This window comes from Ipomoea nil, unplaced genomic scaffold (assembly GCF_001879475.1).
Source record: "Ipomoea nil cultivar Tokyo-kokei standard unplaced genomic scaffold, Asagao_1.1 scaffold2805, whole genome shotgun sequence".
Classification (NCBI taxonomy): Eukaryota; Viridiplantae; Streptophyta; class Magnoliopsida; order Solanales; family Convolvulaceae; genus Ipomoea; species Ipomoea nil.
Window position 1 is genome coordinate 2,683,563 of NW_017619233.1, and position 27,818 is coordinate 2,711,380.

Below are 27,818 nucleotides of genomic sequence, written 5' to 3' on the forward strand. Positions count from 1 at the left end.
ACTTTAAAAAATAAGAGAATATTGCAGGGATAATGATAACCATAAGAGGGCGTTTGGTTCACGGAATGTTAGATTACCTTAGGGAATGTTATATTACCTTACGGGCCGTTTGGTTCACGGAATGAATTTGGAGGGAATAGGAATGCTATTCCATAGGGAATAGAATAGGCAAGGAATAGAATAGGAATTGTATTCTGTTGTTTGGTTCGCTAAAGGAATAGACATTGGGAACTGTATTCCAATGTTTGGTTGGTTAAGGAATAGGAATAGAATATATGTTTAAAAGACATAAATGCCCTTGTACAAAAACTATTATTATTATTATTATTATTATTATTATTATTATTATTATTATTATATCATCATCATCGTCATATCAAGTGATTAATACTCAAAACAACATAGTCATATAAATAACAAACTTTTGTAAAGAACATTTAACAATATTCAAAAGAAGCATAACATATGTTATTTTTAACAAAATACTCAAAACAATCCAATGCAAGTTACAATGTTCATAAAATGATTAATTGATAGCAAGGAATCTTCTGATCCATTGTAGTCTTCGATCAGGATCAAGACTGAAAGAAAGCTACTTTATTAGGATGATCAGTGAGCTTAAACGAAACAAGGTCCATTTCATCATTTGTCAAACCATCAACCTCTTTTAATACACATTGTTACCAAACAGAAGAATACTTCTGTTACTGGGAATGCTATGCCATTCCCAGTCTATTCCGTGAACCAAACGGACCATTAGGGAATGTTAGATTCTTGTGTTTGGTTTAAAACTAAGATATGTAAATAAGACAATGGTAATAAAATAAATTGATTAAAACGTCCAAAACCCAACATTAGTAATATATAAGACAAGGGAATGTGAGATTACCTAAGAAATTGGAGGGTATCTCACATCCCCTTCCAATAGTTTGCGGAGGTTATCTGAGATTCCCTAGAAAAGTTACATACCCTGAACCAAACATGAGAATCTTATATTACCAAGCAAATATAACCTTTGTTATCTTATATAACCTGAACCAAACACCCCTGATTAGTAACTAATTCATTTTAAATTACTTTAAAATGGGAATTAACTCATTAACTTGCAATATTTCATACCACAATAAACTTCTTATTATTTAATGAAAGAGCATTCCATCCTTGACATTACAAATATTTAGAATGAAAGCGAAATTGAAAGATACCAACTAAAAGTTTAAATTGATACAAAAACATAATATATATTACATTCATTATATTATTTAATAGTATATTATTTTATGTTAAACCGCATACAACTCAAACATTATATTAAGTAATAATAGAACAGAAGCAGATTATTAGATAAGAGGCCAGTCCTGTGATTGAAGATAGTTAATGACTGTTTTGTCGAGGCGGAATGCTTTGGTGAGAACATCCTCTGAAATTGGCGGGGCAGATCCAAAGGCAGAATTAGCGAGGGAGACAAATCCTGGGTTTTGGCTATTGAAAGCGGCAAACAATAAAGCATTGGTGCGGCCAACATTGTAGAGGAAGTGAACGAGTCCCATAGGAAAAATGAAGGAGTCGCCAGGATTAAGAATTTTGGCGAAAAGCTTATTCTTTTCACCATTGAGTGGATTTGAAGTGATAAAGCCAACGTAAACAGTGCCTTCCAGAACAAACACAACCTCACTGCCTCGAGGGTGGGTGTGGAGTGGGATTAGGCCATTGGGTGCAAAATCTATACGACCGATTGACAACCCCATGGTGTTCAGCCCTGGGAATTGGTTTACATCTAGAAGCTTTGTTATCAGTCCCACAGAACTAAGATTTATACCTCCAGCAGGGGTGTTAAACCCAGCAGCCATGTAGAAATCATCTGCCATAACAAGTTTTGGGTTCTTGCAAACCTTCCCATTCACAAACACTGCATGCATGCACAATTTAGTTAACCAAGAAAGAAAGAGTTATTAAGGATACTTGTGGCTGATATATTTTGTCTCTGTTTAGTTTAATTATTCTCCTTTAATATAGCAGTATTAAACTGGTAGTTACAACTTCCTACTAACCCCTGCTAGCTTCTCTCCCTTGTATGCTATTTATAGCTTGTTGTTTGTGTTAATTAAACTCATACAGTTCATAATCTTATAAGAGTCACGCCCGCATGAGCTTAAGTTCACTAGTTCAGTAAATAGTATTTGGGAGAATCTAAGAAGAAAGAAGAGTCGCGCTTGAGACGGCTCGAATTTAAGATAGTTGTTTGTACCATATGTAAATTTTGACAAAAGAGAGAAATTATATATATGATGGCATTATGAAATCAAATGTAGATGTAGTGTACCTGCAGCTAGGGGATCGGCAACTGCAACACAAAAATCTTGCAAGGGGTTGTTGTCATATGCGCTACCAAACGAAGCTAGTAAACCCATAAGGACAACTATGGATGCCATTTCGAGACTCACCATTGTTAGTTGTGCCTATTTCTGTAAATGCTTTAATTTATTAAGTTTTTTTTAGAAGATATGTCGTATTCAAATCGGGGAAGGTGCCTATTTATATATTATTATATTAGATATTTAGATATATCTATACCTTATAAGTATTTTTACTTCTATCTTTCTTTTAAAAAAAAAAAATGTTTATAACATTTAGTACTTAATGCAACATTATATTAAATGCAAATTTTCTCCTGCAAGTAATTCTCTTTACTCAAACCTTTGCCCGGAAAATTCTCTTTAGGAGAAACCTTTTCCCAAGCAATTCCCTTTAGGAGAAACATTTGCCCAAGCAATTCCCTTTAGGCAAACCTTTGCCCAAGCAATTTGATCTCTTTAGGAGAAACCTTTGCCCAAGCAATTCCCTTTAGGCAAACCTTTGCCCGGACAGTTCTCTTTAAGAGAAACCTTAGCTTTGCCCAAGCAATTCCCTTTAGGAGAAACCTTAGCCCAAGTAATTCCCTTTAGGCAAATCTTTGCCCAAGCAATTCCCTTTTAAGAGAAACCTTTGCTCAAGTAATTACATTTAGGCAAACATTTGCCCAAGCCATTCCCTTTAGGAGAAACCTTTGCCCAAGCAATTTCTTTTAAGCAAACCTTTGCCCGGACAATTCTCTTTAAGAGAAATCTTTGCCCACGCAATTCTCTTTAGAAGAAACCTTTGCCCAAACAATTCCCTTTAGGCAAACATATGCCCAAGCAATTCCCTGCAGGAGAAACCTTTGCCCAAGCAATTTCCTTTACCCAAATCTTTGCCCAAGCAATTGCTCCTCCAAAACCTTAGCCCAAACATTAGCTCCTACATTTGACTTTATTCTTTACACCAATATGAACAAAAAAAATCAAAACAAAAGTTAAATCTAAAAGCACTAATCCAAACTTTAAAATCGATCATATTATCAGTAAGATGGAATGATACCCGCTTTTTAATTAAGGAATGAAGATTTTAATTGAAGTGGTAATCAAATCCCATAGTTGTGCTTTAAAAAATTATCAACTAACACTAACTATGATTTTGATAGATTCTCATTCCTGATGAGTAAATCCAAGAACCAAGCACATCTTTATTCTTTTTTTAACTTTATTTTTTATTCAATATCAATGTTACACCTATCGTGTAATTCAAAAAAAAATATAAATTTTTTTTCTTTTCCTTTTTATTCCTCCAATTTATTCAAATATAAAAAAATGTAATCTTAACTATAATAAAGCTATATGGTTTGGGAAGTAATTAATATTACAATTAATGCCACAACATCCTTTATTATAAAAAAAAAAATAAAAAAAATAAAAAGCACAACATTTGAAAAATAAAATAGCTATATATTATATAATCATATAAAAAATGTACTTTTGAAAAATAAAATAGCTATATATTATATAATCATATAAAAAATGTGTTCAATTAGGGTTTAAATTTACTCATACAAAATTTGAAATTTGCTTTCCAAATGTAATTATCTTAGTTAATATTAAAATTATAATATAGATGAAATACAATTAAGAATAATTCAATGTAATTATGTAAATTCTCTCTATAAGTTTATTTGAATATGCACATAATTAGAGATTATATTAACTATAAAAATAATAAATACTTGATCAATGGAAGCTCAAAAATATTATTATATTAAACAATTTAAAATATTTTAGTTTTTTTTTATATTTATAATAACATAATTGTTTTCCGTGCATTGCGCGGGTGAATTACTAGTAAGAATAATACTTTTAATAGTACCCTTAACATTTTCCATGCAATTGGCTTGTGACAAGCTTAGGACTAGAGAACCGATCGAAACCACTTCATAGCATTTGTGACATAAGTTTTGTGCACATACATATGTAAGATACTAAGATTTTTTCTTGTAATATACACCTTAATTATGTGGTGCAAGTTAACTTGCCTTATTAAGTAGTTCGGTTAAATTGAATGTGATATAGGATGTACAATATATAGCATATACATATCTAAAATTCTGACAAAAGCTGACATTCTAAAATTCCAACTATATATCCTTAAGGTGTGCTGATCGAGGTACTTTTAGTTTAGCCATTATTGTTGAATAATGAGTTCTTATAGATAGAGAAATTTCTAGTTTATTTAAAGAATAAAATTAGATAAGCTAAGGTAGTAAAAATTAATACATTTCAAATCATCTTAATGAAGAAATCATCTTAGTGAACTGTACAACTGTGATGTAATCCAAAGATATTACGGGGTAGTTTCTCGCTTCAATTTCTTGGATTATTTGAATACCCTCGGCTCGTTGTCAACAAATCCTATCCAAGTAGTTAATATGATGATTGACTTCAAACTTTTTTTTCCATGGTATTAATAAAATACTTGGTAAATAAATATATAACATATTTATAACTTTAATTTGATATTTAATTACAAGCTAAGATAATGTAAAAAGAAGACAATGGACAATGTAGTGAATATAATTAATTAATGAATTTTTGAATGTAAGAACATCTTTGCATTGCAGAAAATAAAGATAATACGGAGTATATAACTAATGAAATTATAAATCTTTTTTAATTTTTTGATAATGAATAAAGGCATTATTGTAGCCATCTAATTCTAAATTAAAGAAATGCATATATATTGCCCGCACGGGCTTTGCTCAAGGGTTCAATAAGCAGTATTTGGGAGAAAATACCAAAGTTCGAACTTTTATAACGATAGTGTGGGGATTATGCCAAAGTGGGCAAATTCTTTTGTGTGCACCAACATTTGACCATGTCTGGTGAGTCACCATGTTTGGTTGGGGATTCAACCTTTTGGGAGAAGAAATGCATATGTATTATTTTTTGTTGTAGCTAGCTACTAATTTAATTTAATTTAATAAGATCAATAGAGTGGATACTTACTTTTTTATCCAAATCTTAAATAACCCGGAAAATCTTTGGGTCCAAGCTCTAAGATACAAATACATTCGCAAAGACAACTTTTTCACATCTCTCATTCCCAACCAAACATCTTGGGGATGGCGGAGCATTGTTAAGGGTCGATCCGTCGTGGAGATTGGGGCGAAGTGGAGAGTAGGCAATGGGGAGCCCCTGTATTTTTGGTCGGACTGGTGGGTGACCGATAAACCTCTTGGGCTTGAGATGGACATCGATATTCCGGACGATTACTCCAACATAAAAGTCAACAATTTTATTGACTCCAACTGCGCATGTGATTTCAACTCCCTGCATAATCTTCTACCGGAGAATGTCGTGAACGTGATCCGGGCCATACCCATTCCGATCGAAGTTGAAACGCCAAACACCCTTTACTGGCCGGACAGCCCCTCAAGTACGTTCTCTGTCTCTTCAGCCTTCTCAGTTATTGCAGGTAATGACGGGAGCGGAACAGACTGGAGTTGGCTTTGGAAGATCACATGCGCTGAAAAGGTGAAGACTTTCCTCTGGCTCCTGTGCAACAACAAGCTGTTGACAAACAATGAAAGAAGGAGAAAAATGCTGACTGACAAAACTCCTGCCCTCGGTCGGATGGCGAGGTGGAATCCACGTCTCATATCTTCCGCGACTGCCCCTTTGCCACTGAAGTCTGGAGACTGGCGTCGTCGGAGAAAGGTACCAGTGAGCATAGGTTCACACCAATGGAAGACTGGATTTTCTTAAACTGCAGCAGCAACAGGATGATGGCTATTGGCTTTTCGTGGGTTTCCTTGTTCGCCTACGTCCTCTAGGGAATCTGGAAAGCTCGTAATGGCACCATGAAATCCGCAAGCAAAATGGCCAGTGCTGGGGGGATTATTAGAGATGAAGTTGGGAATTGTGTTAAGGGTTTCGTGACGAAAGTTGGCTTGACGGATAGTTTCTCAACAGAGCTGTGGGGCCTAAGGGAGGGCCTACGGCTTTGCCTGAGAGAAGGGATAGGTAATCTTTGGGTTGAGATGAACTCGGCGGCGGTGGTCGCAATCATGAATAAGGACAACGCCATAAATAGTCCAGTGGATTCTCTTATCAAAGACTGTTTGGACTTAGCTCACAGATCCAATAATCTTCGGGTCTCCCACATAAGTCGAGATGGTAATAAATGCACCGTATGGCTTGCAAATATGGGTCAAACCACTAATTGGGGAACGGTCACCCTCGATAATACTCTGGATAGCTTACAAGGACTACTCTACGCTGACATGAAGAGTACGCCAAACCTCAGGGTTAGATAATCGCTCTCTCACTACAAAAAAAAAAAAAAAAATGCCTATATAGTGACGGATTTAGCAATGGATTTATTCTGTTGCTAAAGTAGTGACAGAATAGCGATGAAATAGCGACAGATTTTAAATTTTGGTGTTAAATAGACGTTTAGCAACGGATTAGCGAGGATATTGCGACGGAATTTTTCGGTCGTTAAATACGTAGGTAATTTTATCAGCAAATTTTAGCGCAAAAATATAGCGACGGCTTTTTCATGAACAGACTCCACAATTTTTAATAGGGAAAAACGCACTTTTGGTCCCTCAATTAGTAGCCAATATGCAATGTTGTCATTAGTTTCCAATTTGGACACATTTGGTCCCTCAATTATTCAACCTTTAGTCGTTTTGGTCCTTCCGTGAGTTTGTAATTCTAATTCCGTTTAAAGCATGGGTATACTTGTAATTTCACAACGCATTTAATCGGACAAGTGTATTTCCACGCTTCCTCTGCCCAGTCTCGCATTTCTGCCACCACTCCTCAACCCTAACCTTCGAATAGAAGATGCCATTGACAGCTTTCTACTTCTTCAAATAGAAGACGCTATTGAAGATAATGTCTTCAAGCACTATGGGTTCAACACAATGGATGTCAGAAGTGCGATGGTTTGAAGTTTTTGTGCATTTTAGCATTTTTGTGCATTTTAACAGTTTGGTTTGAAGTTTTTAGTCAATAGCAATGTAGCATATAGTATCCAACTTGGCAGCATGCCATTCAAGTAAACAAAGTTTAACTTCCATCACTTGGCAGCATGCCATTCAAGTAAACAAAGTTTAGCTTCCATACAAAAATATACTTCCATACATAAATATACTTAGTATTCAACTCAAAACAATGCTTACATAATTGATACTACCACTAATTTCTAAATCCTAATTGAGCTGGAAAAGCTTTGGACTTGGTTCACCAGTTTTCATCCCAAGTCTCATACAAATAAGGGCAATTGCAATTCCAAATGCAAACCCATAGAAAAAGTGAAACATAGACTCCAACTTCATCTTCTTAATCACACCATTTTTTTTTCACTTATGGTTTGTAGCCTTTGGATTTCACTCTCCTTCTTATCCAATCTTTTCAATAGCCCTCTAATAATTCTGGAAACACGCTCAGAGACATCGGAGTCAATCCATTCAAAATACCTACAGCTGCTATTACCCTAAAATGTGTGTAACAAACAAAATCAAATGAACTCTGTGTTTGTAAGTGTTGGTATTTAAGTAAAATGGTTTTGTATACTTACTCCATAATGTGGACAAGCTCTATATCTCTTCCCTAGATTCGCAGTACTCCATGACATCTTTACCGGAGCCAATTCGCCGCACCAACATCGCACTTCTGCCATCCATTGTGTTGAACCCGCAGTGCTTGAAGACATTATCTTCAATAGCGTATTCTATTCAAAGAGGTAGAAAGCTGTCAATGGCATCTTCTATTCGAAGGTTAGGGTTGAGGAGTGGTGGCAGAAATGCGAGACTGGGCGGAGGAATGGTGGAAATACACTTGTTCGATTAAATGCGTTGTGAAATTACAAGTATACCCATGCTTTAAACGGTGTTAGGATTACAAACTCACGGAAGGACCAAAACGACTAAAGGTCGAATAATTGAGGGACCAAATGTGTCCAAATTGAAAACTAAGGACAACATTGCATATTGGCTTCTAATTGAGGGACCAAAAGTACATTTTTTCCTTTTTAATAATTTTAATTGATATAGTTTAGCGACGGATTATTGATTACGTCGCTAAGTTTAGCAACGGACTAAATAATCCGTCGCTATATTGCAACGGATTCAATAATCCGTTGCTATATAGCGACATCCGTTGCTACAAATTTTCAAAGCATAATAAGTAAAAGAGTATGTATACCATACTTAACATTTCAAACACGAATTTAAGCACATAGAATTAAACTGAAAATAAAAGATACGTTAGTTTCATTTAAACTAAAAGTTTGAATCGATCATTTATTTATTATTTAGAATATTTTATGCCAAACCAGGGAGAGGTAGTGAAGTGGTAAACATACACACGTACTACTACACAGGCATATATAATTATTAGGTAAAAGACCAGTTCTGTGCTTGAAGAAACTCCACCACCTTCTTCTCCAGGTGGAATGTTTTGGCGAGCACATCGTCTGAAATTGGCGGGGCGGCTCCAAACACGGCATTTGCAAGGTTCACAATTCCTGGTTTTTGGCTATTGAAAGAGGCAAAGGCAGTAGCATTGGTGCGGCCAACGTTATAGAGGAAGTGAACAAGTCCCACAGGGAAAATGATGGCGTCGCCCGGGTTAAGAATTTTAGCGAAAAGTATATTTTTTCCACTGTTTTGTGCGTTTGAAGTGACAAATCCAGCGTAGAAAGTGCCTTTCAGAACAAACACGACCTCGCTGCCTCGAGGGTGGTAGTGGAGTGAGACTAGGCCATTGGGCTCAAAATCTACTCGCCCAAATGATAACCCCATGGTGTTCAGCCCTGGGAACCGGTCCACATCTATAACGTTTGCTATTAGCCCCACAGAAGTAAATTTTGTGCCTCCAGCAGGGGTGTTAAGCCCAGCAGCTATGTAGAAATCATCTGCCGTAACAAATTTTGGGTTCTTGCAAACCATCCCATTCACAAACACTGCATGTATCAACAACCAACATAATTATATTTATAATGCATGAACAATTATATTATAGCTCTGTTTGGCATGCCCAGTGAAAAGCTAGTAACTAATAAGCTAACTAATTATAATTAAAGTGTTTGGTAAAATTAATTGTTGAAATAGCTTATAAGTGTAAAAAGAGGTAGAAGGATAAACTAAGAATTTAAGATATTAAGTTTTTGATTAATGAATGGTAGATGGTGTTATTATGTTTGTAAATTAATAAAGATTAAAAAAAAAAGTTAAAAACCCGGTAGTTTATTTTGCAATTCTACTTGGGTAACGTTTAAAAATAAGCTATGGAGTCTTAATGTTTTACCAAACAGAACTTGCTTATTTATTACTTAAAATAAGCTATAAACTCTAAAATAAGCTCTATGAAACAGAGCCTATATTTAGATAACCATCCAAGAAATTAATTGTATGAACTATATATATGAAGGTATATATATATAATAATAAAAATGTGAATGTATAAGTATACCGGCAGCTTGGGCATCTGGAACTGCAACACAAAAATCTTGCATAGGGCTAGGTTCATATGCACGACCAAACGAAGCTACTAAACCCAAAACAAGTATGGATTTCATGATGGGGAGACTACTCGCCATTGTTATTGCGATTATGTTTCTTTAACAAGAGGGTGTGTTGGATTCAAAATGAGAAAGCTACCTATTTATATAGTCCAATTCAACAAGAACTTCCCTGTATAGTTTTACTATTTTCTTTTATTTATTTTTTTTAACGCAAATTTGGGTGGGGAGACTTCCCTTTCAAAGGTTTATTGTGAGATTTGGCTACTGCTAGAAAACAATATAATCTTGCTGTTGAACTAGCCTTAGCTTACTGCTTGGTAAAGTAATGATGCCCTTAAAATCTCTACTGCTTCCAATTTCGTGATTCAACCAAACTTTTGGTGCTTGAAAATGTCTTGCTGCCTAGAAGACATATGCTTAGTGAAAATTAAACTTGTGCTGCAGCTAAAGTTATACTATATTAAGAGCCTTGATGTATGAAATCTTTGCTGCAATAAATCATAGATGTTTTGATGCTGGAAAGTCTTGCTGCGACTCAATGATGAGGACGTTTTCCACGCAGCCATCAAGTATCAAATTATAGTACAGTGTTAAGATATTTTTCACTGGAGATGACTCTTGTAATGTTAGGATTGATGCAAATTAAAGTGGAGTTAAGCACAAGCTAAAACTACAATTTTAGAAGCTAGGCCTATCGATAAGGAAATGGTTTAATAAGATTAAGCTAATAACAAATAAGACAAGTAAAACAAAGGACTGAGATTTGGTTGACTTAAGCTAAGATGCCAAATATTACACTAAGATTAGGAAATTAAACAAGGCATGGGTTAAGTGAGAAGCACAAAAGTGTCCAAATATCACTCTCGTAGCTATTTGGACTTGCAACCTATCCTTAAACTCCACTCTCGTGGCAATTCAATCCAAGGTTGCCCAAGCAAGAGCACAAAGCATAAATTTTCCTTAACACCTGAAATACTCTCGTATTGGGCATTAAGTGTGTGAATGTGTAGCTAGTGTACAAGCTCTACTCTCGTAGCAACCAACACACTCCAAATAAAGCATATAATTGGGATCCAACAATTATAGACAATTTCATAACAAACCCAATTCACACAACTAACCCTAGAACACTCAAATAATCCCCTTTATGCAGTACAACTCAAGTAGGCATCAATAGCAAGAAATCAAACCAAATTCTAGCCCCAAAACACTTAGCTACTCATAATATAACAATAGATACATAATAGTAAAAGAGTAATTGAAAGCATAGATTAAAAGTAAAGAGAAGAGATAATAAGAAAAACTTCTCTATTGAAGCTTTGAAATCCAAGATTTGCAATGTTCTTGAGCTTGGAAATGGAAAGGAACAAGTAATCTACACTAATCTAGGCTATTCTAGAGCTAAACCTAACTAAGGAATGAAAGGGAAAATGAAAGATATGTTTTTGGGTGGAAAAATCCCATTTTAAAGAAGTAAAATCGCGTTGTCGAATGCTGCAGACTGCAGAGGCTGGCCACGGGTATGGCCATGGGCGTGGCCACACCCGTGGCCAGAAATAAAAGGCATACTTCCCAATGGCCACGGGCGTGGCCACACCCGTGGCCACCAGGCAGTGTACACTGCCTGGTTGCCACGAACGAAAATCTATGCACCTGCTTCGACTTCTAGGCTATTTTTCACCCCCAAAACTTTTGAATTAACATTTGTAGTCTTCATCAAAGTTTTAACCCTTCAAGTTATCTTTCCAATGATATAAAAATCACTTGATTGGAAATTTCTACGCAGAGATATGGCCAAAATACTGAGCAGTAAACGATTTGTGCGGGAATTTCAACTTCTTGCTCTTATGCTCCACTTTTGCCTTTGTTTGTCCAAATGTCCAAGACCACTAAACACATCATAATTTGGCTCTCTAAGAGGTGTTTCCTCCATCTTCATAGCTTCTCATTGGCTCCCAGTGACTCTACATGCATCCGAAATGCTCCAAAAATCATTCAATTCATCTAAATCATCAAGAATTACACATAAACACACAAATGAATCAAATGAGGGACACTTTGAGCAAAATCATAACAAATAACAAGGAAAATAAGCTTAAATGCAAGATGAAATTATCAATACTTAGATTCTTATCGCTCAACCCTTAGGCCATCTCCAACCCATTACCCCAAATTCTGCACCAAATTTTACACCAAAAGAAATATTCTCAGCATATTCTTACACCAAATTTTATTCATCTCCAATCCATTACATAAAATTCTATTTCTACACTAAAATAATTTGTTTTCTCATAAATTAAAACTTTAATTTTTTTAATATAAAATTTAATTTAAGTGTAATGCAAATAATATTTTTATTCCACAATAATATAACATATAACAACTATTACATTTAATTTTCAAAATTATGATATCGTTTCCACAAATGCTCAATCAATGCATTACAATTATGTTTTGTTTAATTAATTTGGATGTATTCAGTTTAATTTTATGAAAATTATATTTTATGTTACTTTAATTTTTAATTAATCTATATATAATATTAGTCTTGTTTTAATCACGTTGATGAAATCTTTTAAATAATATAATTTATTTTTAATTATTCAAATTTTATGTTTATGTATTTAACAAAATATATAAATTCATAAAAATAAAATAAGGATACAAAAAGAATTAAGAAAAAAAGACAAAGAGCAAACTTTACATTTAGGCTTTTACACCATTTTGCCGTTTTAAATATGACGCATGACGCTGCACTGTAGACCAACACCAAAATAGCAGAAGTTTTTGGCGCCTTGGAGAAGCCAAATCCTCCGACAAAATGGCGTTTGGTGCCTTCCTTGTGGAAGGCCTTACCTTGCTGTCTACTAACATAAATAATGAATGCGACATCTTCCAACTTATTTTTTGTTGAGTAACCCTTGCTGTAATCAACTTGTGTTCTTTGATATTAACCTATACTATAACCACGTATTTTGCCCCTTATAATTAACTTAGACAAATTTTACCCAAAAAAAAAAAAAAAAAAAAACACTTGAGGGCCCGTTTAACTTAGCTAGAGAATTTCTCCCGCTTTTCCAATTGGATAATAAAAAATAGAAAACATGTTTATTAGTATAATTTTTTATTTTGAAAATCGAAAACAGTTTTCTAATTTTCTAGAAAAATTGAAAACTTAAAAAAAAAAAAAAAAAAAAAAAAAAAAAAAAAAAAAAACCCTGTTGAAACACAGAGTCAACAATGCCTCCATTGCAATTCAATCTTATGACTTCCCATATGGAAGAGTTCACTACATGCCACCTGAGCACAAGGGGCTTGGCCATTCTAACTATTATATACTTACATATTTATTCATTACTATGATTACATTCATTGTCGTCTTCTTTTACTTATCACCATCTTCTATTTTTTCTACTTGTATTACTTATTTAAACATAGCTTATTTGCTTACGCTTAAATTACACATTATTGACATATCAAAATTAAAAACTGAACTTATACCAAGTTTTAGATTTTGATTTAACTCAATAGATTATTGGTTCGAATATTTTTAGTTATGTTATATCGCAATACAAGTTTGGTCCGAATATCGGATATTGCAGCTAATTAAATTTCACATATATTAGAATTCAAAGTAAAAACTATATATTTATATACATATACAAATTTGATTCGGATATCAAATGTAAAAATCTTACATATTTTTTAAAGCAACCGAAGATCGGCATATATTAAAGATAACCAACAATAGAGTCAGGAGGGATAACATCCCAGTACATGGCAATAGTCTAAGCAAAAGCTGAAGAAGCAAGTATATGAGCTATTAAATTAGCTGACCTAGGAATAAATTTAAATGATGAGCATTAGGCAAAAGAAGCACTATAAGAACTGCAACCATCAATAGCGTAGCCAATGTAAGAATGGATAGGTCCTGTAGCCAAGCACAAGTAGTGTTGGAGAGTCAAGCAATCTGTGTGGACCTCCACCCTCTGTTCCCCTCGTCCCCTCAGCCAGGACAAGGCTTCCTTGCACGCAAGCGCCTCGGCCATTAGTGGAGAGAAGCAGTTCGGCAGCCGGCTGCTGAAGGCCGCAACGAATCCTCCATCGTCGTCGAGTAGCACAGCGCCGACCGTGGCACTTTGCGTCGTGGGCTGAAACCCGGCGTCGAACCAGCGGTTCCGCACCGGGGCAGCAGCAGGTGGTGGCGCGGTCTAAGCTGTGGAAGGCTATCGGCTGGCATCAGGCTGGCCGCTGCACCAAGCATGGACGGCGGCGGCGGACGAAGCAACCAACCTCCTCGGCGTTGGCAGAAAATGCTCCCACACCGCCCCATTCCGAGCTCTCCAAATGTTGTACAAGATTGCAGCTGTGGAAATCATTTGATTAGAGTCTAGAATATTCAAAACCTCTTCAAACCAAGTGTGAAAAACATTTGTGAGGATGTTGGGGATTGGAAGGTTGGATTCGCGTCATAGGGAGCAAGCAAAGTCACACAAAACCAATAAATGCATAGTGTCTTCTTGATTGATGCTACACATGGCACACAAAGGATCAACTTCCATCCTCTTTAAAAGTAAATTCTTGGTGGTAGGGAGAATATACTCAAAGCTCTCCATAGGAAGGTTTTCCATTTAGGGGTGATTTTTAGGCACCACAACTTATTCCACTTATCAAAGGAGCCGATATTGCCAGCAAAATTTCCAACAATGGTCCTATAGCCACTCTTCACAGAATAACAGCCTTTGGGATCCCCATGCCAATACCAAGAATCCTCGTACTCTGGTGAAATGGGGATTTTCAAAATTCGATCAACATCATCCTGGTCTATTAGGCCTACCACACGAGAGCCAGCCAACTGTGGTGGCCTCTCCGTCTGAACCAACGATTCTTGTTCATCCTGAATCCAGGGATGGCCTCATATCAACGTAGTACCCCCGTTCCCAATCCTACGCCTAACACCACTGCAAATTAAGCCCTGAGTTTCCGTAATACTGTGCCAACAAAAACTGAGATTATTCCCTAAACATGCATCAAAAAATGAACCCTTGGGATAGTACCTGGCTTTATAAACATGCGCCACTAGAGATTCTGGCTTAGTAAGAAAGCGCCAAACCTGTTTCCCCAACATTGCAAGGTTAAAAGCTCGTAGTTTCTTGAAGCCCAAACCCCCAAACGTTTTTTGGCACACATAACCTATCTCAGACCTTCCAATGTATAGCACAATCATTTCCAGAGCCCCACCAAAAACGGTTCATAGTACGCTCAATAGAGGTGCAAACAGAAATAGGGAGTAAGAAAACGCTCATCGAAAAAGTAGGCATAGATTGTGCTACACTTTTCAACAAGATTTCCTTACCAGCCTATGATAAGAGCTTCTTATTCCAGGAGTTAATCCTTTGTCTTATCTTATCTTCAATATAAGCAAAAGCAGCCTTCTTATTCCTCCCTAGAAAGGAAGGGAGGCCTAAATACTTACCAAAATTAGAGGCATGCGCCACCCCCAACACTTGCGCCACCTCCTCCCTATCATCCTCCCTGGTATTCTCGCTGAAACAAATACTAGATTTGTGATAATTGACCCCTTGGCCAGACAGGCTCTCATACACTGATAAACAACGCTTGACCATTGTAGCTTCCTGGAAATTAGCTTTGAAAAATAACAGACTGTCATCAGCAAAAAATAAATGTGAGATATGGGGCACCTCTAGCCACTCTGCAACCATGAATATAACCACAGTTATGTGCTTGCTGCAATAATAGAGAGAGTCATTCTGCACAGATGATAAAAAGATAAGGGGATAAGGGGTATCCCTGTCTCAGTCCCCTAGTGGGAACCACCGGTCTGCTACGTGAGCTGTTCACCAAAAAACTATAAGAAACTGTAGTCACACAATGCATAACCAGTTCCACCCACCTAGCATCAAAACCCAGGGCCACAAGCATGTTGCGTAAAAAAAAACCATTCCATACGGTCATAGGCCTTAGCCATATATAGCTGAAGGGCACTCTAACCAACTGCCCCACATTGCTTCCTGTTCAGATAATGTCCCACCTCTGCAGCAACTAAAATGTTATATGTGATAAGTCTATCAGGAATAAAAGCGCTCTGTGAGTCTGAAATAATAGTGTAACACCCTATTTTTCTTAAATCTAAATCCCAAGTACTTAACTTCATAAGATAAACTAAACAACATAAAAAGTAAGATTAATTACTTAAAACCAACCAAACAAGTGTCACCACCACAGCCACCACAAACGATGACTGCATGATGAGCATATTTTATACCTTAATTTAAATAAAATTTTATAGGTTAATTTTATTATTTATATTTTATATTTCATTATTTTTAGTATATTTTGTTATGTTGGGATTAGGGGACTTATTAAATAAATAATAGGATAAGTAAGTTAATAATAAGCTTAGTTATTTAATAATAATAGTGGGCTCATTTGTTAATTATTCTATCTTAATTATTGTTTAATTAACCTCTGTTTTCTTTTTCCCAAGTTATTCTTTAACTGTTGGTGTATTCTGAAATTCCGTCGCACCGCCGCATAGGAAGACCCCGCCGCATTTGAACTTTTTCATATATATATATATATATATATATATATATATATATATATATATACTCTCGCTCTCATGTAAAAAGAAATACTTTTTCTGTGGAGGTTTCTGTTGAGTCACATTAACTCGCTTTTCTCTTCTTTCTCTTGAGTTTATTGACTCACTTTCTTTGTTTCTTTCTTTACTCGTGGGCGAGGTAGGAACTTCACCAAATGTGAAAAAACCTATCCGGGCTCGGTATCTAGCCGGCCTAATACTCATCTCACCAACAGAACCACTCTCTTAGTTCTTATCCCAAACCCTGTGGAATCAGGTATCATACTTGTCAATGTGCACACTCCCTAACCAGGATTCCAAGCCCGGTGGGTAGTATCCAACCTAGTAACTCGGGAATATCGACCTCGTTACTTCATATAATATGTCGGTTCGCAATGACCGTTTCTTTCCTTTATCAAAGTTTCTTTCTTTCTCTTTTCTTCTGAAAGGACATAGTCCTAACGGGCCTTCAAAAACTCTATTTTCTCACAATAGATAGTATGTAGATATATCTCATGCAACTTCTTTCTCATGCAATATCTCTATTTTATGCAAGCTTATGCACATAATTTTCTCAACAATTTATCTTTCTCACATTTTGGAAATCAAGTATCATGCAATCTTCTCAATGCAACTAGATAGTGATTTTCCAAAATAGATATAGGATTTTGAAATAGATCTTAGGCTTACTTAGAGCCAATAATGCACTTTAAACAATGAAATCTACTAACATGCTCTTTACTGTAAAACATACTTTCCATTTCATTCACTGTAACAAGGAAAATCATGCACTGTTTCATGCCAAATTCTCAAATACTTAGCAAATATTCTCAATAAATACTAACAAGTATTTAGACATGCTTCTCATATCAAATAGTAATACTCAGATGCTTCAATTCATTTGCTGATATACTTCACAAACAACAACAACAGAGAACGCAATTCTCACAATTCTATCTGTAAAACATGCTTTCTAACTCCAAATCCAACGAAACTACCTTCTACTAGTGCGACGTAACGAGCCCGAGTGTCTAAGACTCAAGGGCCCACGAGTCCCAGTTTGAACAACGCATAGCTGAGCCACAGAGGGCCCTGCCTGAACTATCTTTGGCCTAGCGAAGCTTGGTGACGGGGCTTGTGAAGCCCCGCCACTTGGCTCCGCCAAGCTACGGTGCAAGCCAACAGATCATGCCTAGATCCGCTGCCTTGGTCCGTCACTCAACGGGGCTGGCCAACGGACCATGCCAAGGTCCGTTGGTTGGCTCCGTTTGATGATCTGGTGCACTATCTGTGTGCACCAGACACCTTCTTCTTCACCTGTACACAAAACGAGATGCAATCTAACACTTCCAAACCTCAATAAATCAATCATAGCTCAACAACAACATGTATCTAACATTTCTACACATCTAAACCACATTCTAGCATTTAACAGAGTCCAAAATATAGTTTGGGAGTCCATGGTTTATACCTTAGCTTCTTCTTCTTCTTGTCTGGATCCTTCTTCCTCTCTACTCAACTTCCACCACCTTCACTTCCTAAACTCCTCAAACAAACCATACAAACAACACATAACGAAGGAACCTCAAAGATTGAAGGCAAGGAAAGAGATGGAAACCTTAAGGAAACAAATGGATGGAGAAGATGGGAGTTAGAATGCTTACTGTATTCTCTTAGCAGACTCAGTGCTTGAAGAGGCAAAGGAGAGGGATCAGGATTCTCAAGGGAAATAGTGGTGAATATATAGGGTGCAAAACCCTAGGTAAGAAGCAAATGATTGGTTGGGGGTAAAAGTGTAAATTGGCTTGTTTCTAGCAAAGATCAAACAAGGCTTGGTCGAAAGTTCATGGCTCACCTTGCATCATGGACCAAAGTCTCAAAAATGATTTTGGATAACTTGGGGTCAAAAAGAGAATTTTTTAGAAATAGTTTCTAGTTAAAACACTTGATTTACAGGCTCCTTTCCGATTTCACTCATATTGACTTTTTGGGTCAAAACTTGGTACATAAATGTACCCAAAATTTAGGATTTTCAAAATAGAATATTCTCGGTGTTGAATTTCTTTAAAAACTCAATTTAAAATATTTAATTCAAACACCGTTTTTGAAATAAAATTTTTTAAAGAGTGAAAATAGCTATTTTGGAATTTTATAAAATAGAATTTAGAAAAATTATTTTTGAGTTGTCACAAATAGTTTCCAAGAGGGGCTTCATTCTATTAGCAATCATCTTGGCCATAATCTTATAAACCACATTGCATAAAGTTATCGGCCTAAGATTAGTTACAAACTCAGGGGTCTTCTTCTTTGGGATTAAAACAACATATGTATCAATCAACCCTGGTGGAAAGCAGCGTGATTCTAGACAACCAATGACAAAAGAGGAAACATCCCCACCTACCACATCCCAAAAATGATGGTAGAAACCTGGGTTAACCCAACAAATTTGGATTATTTTGTTGTTTGTCCCTTGTTGGGATTCATAGTCCTACTCATAGTACTCAATCAAAGAGGGGTGAATTCAATCCGGATTTTTATAAACTTTTAACCATTTTAAAAGTTTTAAAAAGAATTTGATTAGAATTTTTATAAATAAAATGGTAAAATGGTTGTGCGATAATGATATTTGTAATAGTTGAACATTAAAACAAAAGAGGATAAGTCTCTAAATGTCAGATTAAAATTTATAAAGGTTTGTTAAACATTATGTAAAATTGTGAAAGTCATTTAAAATTTATCTACCATTTAAATGTTTTCATTGTGTGAGACCGATTAAAGGAGATAAGAGTTGAAAAGCTCTTGTGGGCAAAGTGTACTGACTGGAAAAATTGCTTCCTTCACAGAACTCAAATGTATCAAAAAAAATAAAATTGAAACATAGAGCGAGCTACAAAAGCCAAGAAGAAAGAAAAACCTTTATCCACATCGGCTTGCTCGTAAAGGATATGCCCGGCTAGCTAGTGAAATTGTAAGTAATTATTATTTGGGTGTAGAATGCGTGTGAAAGCTCGAAATTTTGGGCATTTTAGTGCTTGATGTTTTGTAATTAATAAGGGATTTCTTTGTCGTTTGTGTTTAAGTTTCATGCATCATATTCTCATGAGATTTTATCTGAATTGTTTATCAAATTTGGGTGTCTAGTAATCTCCCAAAGACTTGAAGGCTAAGACAAGAACCTGAATCATGTGTATCTGATCTGTTAACATTTTTTTGGGGGAGTGAATTTGTATTGCTTTTTCAAGTGTGTTTCTTTACTTGTTGGCTACACTTGTTATGATTCTCTTTAGGGAACTCATTATCTTGTTATGAACAGCTTGAGTATGAATGTGGTGAGAGTAAGAGGGTAGTTTCATTTCATTACAAATTATTTATATCTATACTAATTTATTTTCTTACTTTTTACATGTAGTTTCAACAAGTTGATTATGACAAAGAGGTTATTGATCTGGTGCAATCTGAATGGGCCGATATTCTATCAAGGCATATAGAGTAGGTATGATTTGGTCATTCGAACGTTGTGATCATCTGGACTTGAATTGGTTCGGGGAATTGTTATAGTAGTATTATGACTTGGATGATAATTAGAATTGGTCATGTGTTGTCTTTTGACTTGTTATTTTGAACCTTATTAGCTTGTGCACAATTATGTAACTACACTTTGCAACATATGGTGAATGGATAAATTGTTTTTTTATACAATTATAATTTAAGCAGGTGAAAAATGGTTAAAACCCATTGTATATTTTACAATAGACTATAGTTAGAAACCGTTGACTTTTCTACAAAAGACAATAGTTTATGGGTGTTTCAACAACACCCAATAGACAACGGTTTTTAACTGTTGTCTTTTCAAGAAAAGACAACAGTTAAAAACCGTTGTCTATGTACGTGACTTTTAACAACACTAGTTTCAACAACGCTTAATAGACAACGGTTAAAAAACCGTTGTCGTTGGTAGAAAAGACAACGGTTAAAAACCGTTGTCTATTGCGTGACTTTTAACAACACCGATTTCAACAACACTTAATAGACAACAGTTAAAAAACCGTTGTCGTTGGTAGAAAAGACAACGGTTAATAACCGTTGTCTATTGCATGACTTTTAACAACACCGGTTTCAACAACACTTAATAGACAACGGTTAAAAAACCGTTGTCGTTGGTAGAAAACACAACGGTTAATAACCGTTGTCTATTGCGTGACTTTTAACAACACCGGTTTCAACAACACTAAATAGACAACGGTTAAAAAACCGTTGTCGTTGGTAGAAAAGACAACGGCTAATAACCGTTGTCTATTGCGTGACTTTTAACAACACCGGTTTCAACAACACTTAATAGACAACGGTTAAAAAACCGTTGTCGTTGGTAGAAAAGACAACGGTTAATAACCGTTGTCTATGCGCGGGACCTACAACAACACCGGCTTCAACAACACTTAATAGACAACGATTAAAAAACCGTTGTCGTTGGTAGAAAAGACAACGGTTAAAAAACCGTTGTCTATGCGCATGACCTACAACAACACCGGCTTCAACAACAGAAAGTATACCCCTATGACAACGGTTAATAACCGTTGTCTATGTGCATTTTTCTTGTAGTGGTTCATACCATCTGGCGCAGGGGATTTGTCGGGGAACATAGAAAATAAAGCTGACTTAACCTCCTCCAATTCAAAGGGGCGCATAAGGGCCTCATTATTTGCTTGGATTACACGAGGAGTAATATTAGCAAAGAACTCAACCCCATCGGGGCTACCGGTACAAAAATGCCATCAAAATAATCCAGAATAACCCTCTTGCTTCCCCTTCCACCCAATCCCCACAGTCATTCAAAAGTTTAGTCAAAATCTAAACAAACATATCTAAAAATATTTTAAATATAAGGTCAAAAAATTACTCGAAATTAAACTTTTTGTTAATTTTATAATGTTAAACTAAAAACCTAAATTTGAAAAAATGAGTGTTAGTAAACAAGTTTGCTAAAAAGAAAACAGAGAATGTAAACTGAAAAATTAGAAAACATAAAACAGAGAACAGTTTTCGTTAATAAACGGACACTAAGGATTTTAATTTTGAACATATTTTAAACATTTTTTGTTAATTTTAATTTTAAATGGTTAATTTGTGTTATAAATATGTGTGGAGACCACTTTTGATTTGGATCGGGTCAGGCGGATTCGAATTTTAAAAGTGAGACAAAAAAACTGATATATTGTACAGTCAAAATGGATAATGGGTGAAAGAAAAATTGATTTTCAAAGTAGAGTCATTTGAGTTGGAAAATGAAAGTTGAAAGGCATGGAAGTAGCATGTGTCCCACATAAAAATGGAAAGTGGGTTTGCACTAATATATATATATATATATATATATATATATATATATATATATAATTCCATTTTAGAATGACCTTTAATTGTATAGCATGAAAGCTCTTTCTTGGCCGTAGGTGGTAGGGGGTTTCAAAATTCAAATCAAAGCTCAATCGTGAAAATTCACTTCTCGGTGACATTATGGTAAAAAATGAAAATTCACTTGTCGGTGAGTAACATTTCAGGTGTACCGTTTTGAAACGCGTTAATTCTGATCATAAGGAATTAATTCTATTTTTAATTTTTAATTTAAGAATTAATTTTTGTAACGGCTAGTTGTGTTCTAATTTTCCAAATTAAGTTATCTATTATGAAGATTACGAATCCGATTTAATTCAAATGTTAATGTCATTTGATAAGAGTCTAAATATTGGTAATTATACCTTGCATTTCAGCTTATTTTCTTTGTTATTTGTTATAATGTTGCTCAAAGTGTCCCTCATTTGATTCATTTGTGTGTTTATGTGTAATTCTTGATGATTTAGATGAATTGAATGATTTTTGGGGCATTTCGAGTGCATGTAGAGTCAATGAGAGCCAATGAGAAGCTATGAAGATGAAGGCAACACCTCTTAGAGAGCCAAATTATGGTGTGTTTAGTGATCTTGGTCATTTGGACAAACAAAGGCAAAAGTGAAGCAAAAGAGTAAGAAGTTGAAATTCCCACACAAATCGTCCACTGCTCAGTATATATTTTGGTCATATCTAATGTCCAAATCAAGTGATTTTTATATCATTGAAAAGCTAACTTGAAAGGCTACAACTTTGGTGAAGACCACAAAGACTAATTCAAATGTTTCGAGGGTGAAAAATTGCCTAGAAGATGAACACATTGCACAGGATCTCTGCCTGGTGGACACGGCTGTGGCCAAGGGCCTGGCCAGACTCGTGGCCACTGGGCAGTGAGCCTTCATTTCTTGCCATGGGTGTAGCCACACCCGTGGCCAGCCTTTGCACTTTTTGACAGCACTTTGCCCATTTAAAAGGGGATTTTTTCCACCCCAAAAAAAATATCTTTCATTTCCCTTTCATTTCTCTAACTAGAGTTAACTTTAGAATAGCTTAGATTAGTGTAGATCTCTTGTTCCTTTCCATTTCCAAGCTCAAGAACATTGCAAATCTTATTTTAAAACTTTAATAGAGAAGTTTTCTTATTATCTCTTCTCTTTACTTTTCATCTATACTTTCAATTACTCTTTTAATATTGTGTATCTATTGTTATATTATGAGTAGCTAAGTGTTTTGGGACTAGAATTTTGTTTGATTTCTTGCTATTGATGTCTATGTGAGTTGTATGCATAAAGGGGATTATTTGGGTGATCTGGGGTTTGTGGTGTGAATTGGGTTTGTTGTGAAATTGTGTATAATTGTTGGATCCCAATTATATGCTTTATTTAGAGTGTGTTTGTTGCTACAAGAGTAGAGCTTGTATACTAGCCACACATTCACACACTTAATGCTCAACGAGAGTATTTTGGGTGTTAAGGAGAATTTATGCCTTGTGTTCTTGTTTGAGCAACCTTGGATTGAATTGTCACAAGAGTGGAGTTTAAGGTTGGGTTGCAAGTCCAAATAGCTACAAGAGTGGTATTTGGACACTTTTGTGCATCTCACTTACCCTATGCCTTGTTTAATTCCCTAATCCTTAGTATAATATTTGGCATCTTAGCTTGAATCAACCAAGTTCCAATTCTTTGTTTTACTCTTCTTATTTGTTATCAGTTACATCATATCAAACCAACTCATTAACGATAGGTCTAGCTTCTAAAAGGGTAGTTTTAGCTTGTGCTTAACTCCACTTTACATCAATTCCTAACATTACAAGCTAGAGTCATTTCTAGTGGAACGATATCTTAACATTGTACTGTAATTTAATTTGATACTTGATGAATGTGTGAAAATCGTCCTTATCACTATTGTTCATTGCGATTTATTTCATCATCTCCTATAAATACCTTGGTATTGAGCAAATTTTTTATGTTAATTTTCGAACAACCTCAAAACTCTTTGTTTTTTCCCCTCTCTTTCTCGAAAATCTTCTTAAAAATTCTGCAACAGTTCTAGAAAAAATCAAAGTGTTCTCCTTGTGTTCTAGTTCGTCGATAGTAATATAGTTTGGGTGCTCAATTATATTACTATAATCCATTTTATTCTCGGAGACTGACGCTACAATACTCCTAGCATCCTCGAGAGATAGCGAATTAATTTTAAAAAAAAAAAAATATATGTGTTACACATGACTTTAATTTTCCTTGTTTTGGTTCTTTTTCCATTGAAATTATTTTTTAAAATTTTGAATCCCATTATTATTTATATTTTTATATATAAATTTAATTTATCGATTTATTCATCCCTACACCATATTTAAATGGGTGAGTGACCATGAACCTTGCTCCAATCCCTGAGGCTCCACCTTGTACTCTACTAGCTTTACACCTCTTTTGGACTCTGCTTCAACCTTTCTATACTCCCAACATTTGTACCTTAACCTCCAAATTTTACCCTTTATCTCAACCTACACCCCCTTCCCCTCCCCTACCCACACAATTTCTCTCTATAGAGTGCAACAAGCAACACTATAAAATGCACCCATCATATATAAATGTGCAATGAACAAATGCACACTGTAATTTAACGTAGTTGTACTTTATAATGTTGATAGTTGTATTTCATAGTGTTACTCGTTTTAATTACTTTAAAGTTTGAGAGTTATTTACAAAAATGTCTATGCATTTTTCATCAAATACACTATGTAGCTTTGCTTAGTTGCACTCTATAGTTTCAAATTGTTTCAGATTAGTTAGATCTTTCTTGATGAACAATTCTTATTGGTTGGTTCCTAGTTCTCTCTCGAGGAATAGTTCTCATGGGTTTGTGTGTGTGTACGTGTGTACACGTACACACACACAAACACATATATAGGTATTGTATCAAAATAAGAACAAGTCCTTAAGATAGAAATAAGAACCAATCTCACCCTTAATTACAACTGGAAGATTGGACAGATTAAACCAAATTATTAAAATATAAAAAACGCAGTGACATTTTCATAATTAAATCAGCAACTTTACTATGCATACTTGAACACTAAAATCTGCAATTCTCATACTTTTTCAGGTTTGCACGTTTAGTATTAACATTTTGCATATTTAGCATTAAAATATTGCACTTGTAAAAATGTGAAAATGCATTGCACTTAGAGTTTTGATTAGAGTTTTTGACTAAGTTTTTTGGGTATATAAAACTTGATGATTTGTATGGATTGAATACAAGATTATATTGAATAGTTAAATTTTATTTTTTTACAATATAATAACTAATTTGTTTTTAAAATTGAGATTAACATACAAATTTTCAACGCATAATAAGTTAAAGAGTATGTATACCATACTTGACATTACAAAACACAATTTGCTTAAAATACAAATTTTAAAAGCATAATAATAACCAAATCGATAATTTATTTATTATTTAGAATATTTTATGCCAAACCAGGGAGGTAATGAAGTCGTAAACATACACACGTACTACTACACAGGCATATATATACATATATATATATATATATATATAATTAGGCAAGAGTCCAGTTCTGTGCTTGAAGATACTGCACGATCTTCTTCTCCAGGTGGAATGTTTTGGCGAGCACATCGTCTGAAATTGGTGGGTCAGGTCCAAACACGGCATTTGCAAGGTACACAAATCCTGGTTTTTGGCTATTGAATGCGGCAAAGGCAGTAGCATTGGTGCGGCCAACGTTATAGAGGAAGTGAATAAGTCCCACAGGGAAAATGATGGCGTCGCCCGGGTTAAGAATTTTGGCGAAAAGCGTATTTTTCCCAATGTTTTGTGCGTTTGAAGTGACAAATCCAACGTAGAGAGTGCCTTCCAGAACAAACACTACCTCGCTGCCTCGAGGGTGGTAGTGGAGTGGGATTAGGCCATTGAGCTCGAAATCTATTCGCCCAAATGCTAACCCCATGGTGTTCAGCCCTGGGAATCGGTCCACGTCTATTAAGTTTGATATTATTCCCGACGTAAGTTTTGTGCCTCCAGCAGGGGTGTTAAGCCTAGCAGCTTTGTAGAAATCATCTGCGGTAACAAGCTTTGGGTTCTTGCAAACCTTCCCATTCACAAACACTGCATTTATCAACAACCAATATAATTATATTTATAATGCATGCACAATTATATTATAGGCTCTATTTGGCACACACCTAACTGAAAAGCTGGTAAGTAAGCTCTTCATGTTTTACTAAACAGAATTTATTGTTTACTTATTATTTAAAATAAGCTATAAACTCTAAAATAAGCTCTATATATTGAGTTAACAATCCAACAAATTAATTGTATGAACTATGAAGGTATATATAAGAATAAAAATATAATGTGAATGTATAGTATACCGGCAGTTTGGGCATCAGGAACTGCAACACAAAAATCTTGCATAGGGCTAGGTTCATATGCACCAGCAAACGAAGCTACTAAACCTAAAAGAAGTAAGGATTTCATGATGGGGAGACTCGCCATTGTTTTTGCGGTTATGTTTCCTTAACAAGATGGGTGTGTTGGATTCGAAATGAAAAAGGTACCTATTTATAGTCCAATTCAACAAGAACTTCCCCATATAGTTTTAGGGCTCGTTTGGTTCGCGAAAAATATTTTAAGGGAAGTGGAATTGAAATTCTATGGAAAAACAATTACTAGGAAGATGAATTTCATTGGTTGGTGGAAAAAGAATTACTGGGAATACTAATTATATTGTTTGGTTAGATTTGGAATTGTAAGGAATAACGAGTATAAAGACATATATGCCCCTACAAATTAATAAGAGTAATATAATTAAAAAAGAAAACAAGGGTAAAATAAACAATCCATACCACTTTTTCTTCCCATCTTTCATGAAAAACAAAATCTTTGGTCCAACCCAAGATTTTGTTTTCCTCAAATTTGAGGAATTCATTTTTCAATAAAAAATGAATTCCATGAACCAAACACCAGAAAACAACATTTTCCTTACTTTAAAAAAAAATATTTTTCTTTGAAAAACATTTTCTATGAACCAAACATCCCCTTACTATTCTCTCTCCTTTTTTTTTCTTTTTTTTTTTTTAACGCAAATTTGGGTGGAGAGACTTCCCTTTCAAAGGTTTTTTGTAAGATAGATTTTCCTATTACCTAGTACCTACCGAAGGAAAATACAATAGTCGTCGGTGCGAATTAATTTAATCAAAATTTATTAGTTTAGTAGGTAAGGGTATTTAGTTCGAAAGAGAGTGATGTTATTATTAATATACATAAAGAAAATTAAACGTACAATACTATACTACAATGTCTTTTTTTTAATAGAAAAATTGTGTATGTTTTGATCGTATCAAATAATAAGTTAAGAAATAAAGGGAAAAAATTCACTCAAAGTTGTAACTTTTTTTTAATAATATTTCTCTATTAAAAGTAAAATTCTCCTTCCAGCATTTTCCCGTCCAAACTCATTGTATAGGTCAAATTATTTAATTATGGTAAACTATGGAATAATTAATGATGGTAATAAAAATCTCAGAAGAATATTTAATTATGATTATATTATTATTGTGCCACACGGAATAAAATACAAGAATATTTAATTATTGTTATATTATTATTGTGCCCCACGGTCATTATATACTAACAAAACTTGACAGAAAAATAATAATAATATAATATAATATACATCTATCTACAAATCTACATCTACATCTACATCTACAAATCTAATAAGAGTCAATAATGTTAGGTCCTTAATCTACATCTACAAATCTAATAAGAGCCAATAATGTTAGGCCCTTAAATGGAACAGAAAAAATGTCGATAGTAGTTGTTTCTTAAAATGAATGGTTCATATTATTTTGATTTTAGTATTTTTTTTTTAATGATTTTTCTTATTTACCCTCTATTATATTATTTTATTCGCTTAAATAACTCTAAA

General features: G+C 34.9%; 2 protein-coding genes across 3 annotated transcripts; both read right to left on the reverse strand.

The window, feature by feature from the left end:
* Window positions 1-1,231: 1,231 nt before the first annotated feature.
* On the reverse strand, window positions 1,232-26,406 carry LOC109158002 (germin-like protein subfamily 1 member 13). Of its 2 annotated transcripts, none has more exons than XM_019305818.1 (2): window positions 26,260-26,406; window positions 1,232-1,909 (listed from the first exon to the last, which is right to left on the reverse strand). In XM_019305818.1, exons 1-2 carry the CDS (start codon window positions 26,381-26,383, stop codon window positions 1,341-1,343), a joined length of 693 nt encoding a protein of 230 aa, XP_019161363.1. In that variant the 5' UTR covers window positions 26,384-26,406; the 3' UTR covers window positions 1,232-1,340. The 2 variants fall into 2 exon arrangements, with proteins under 2 accessions (XP_019161363.1, XP_019161364.1); XM_019305819.1 differs by lacking the exon at window positions 1,232-1,909 and adding an exon at window positions 25,295-25,993.
* Window positions 8,656-9,970, reverse strand: LOC109158001 (germin-like protein subfamily 1 member 20). The gene is made up of 2 exons (XM_019305817.1): window positions 9,828-9,970; window positions 8,656-9,318 (listed from the first exon to the last, which is right to left on the reverse strand). Exons 1-2 carry the CDS (start codon window positions 9,952-9,954, stop codon window positions 8,750-8,752), a joined length of 696 nt encoding a protein of 231 aa, XP_019161362.1. The 5' UTR covers window positions 9,955-9,970; the 3' UTR covers window positions 8,656-8,749.
* Window positions 26,407-27,818: the final 1,412 nt, after the last annotated feature.

Bases quoted from the DNA above. Each gene is read 5' to 3' on its own strand.
- LOC109158001 (XM_019305817.1), bottom strand. From the start codon at position 9,954: ATGGCGAGTAGTCTCCCCATCATGAAATCCATACTTGTTTTGGGTTTA. The intron at 9,319-9,827 runs GTATACTTATAC...TGATACATGCAG, and splicing joins TCCAGATGCCCAAGCTGCCG to TGTTTGTGAATGGGATGGTT.
- LOC109158002 (XM_019305818.1), bottom strand. From the start codon at position 26,383: ATGGCGAGTCTCCCCATCATGAAATCCTTACTTCTTTTAGGTTTAGTA. The intron at 1,910-26,259 runs GTATACTATACA...GCATGCATGCAG, and splicing joins TCCTGATGCCCAAACTGCCG to TGTTTGTGAATGGGAAGGTT.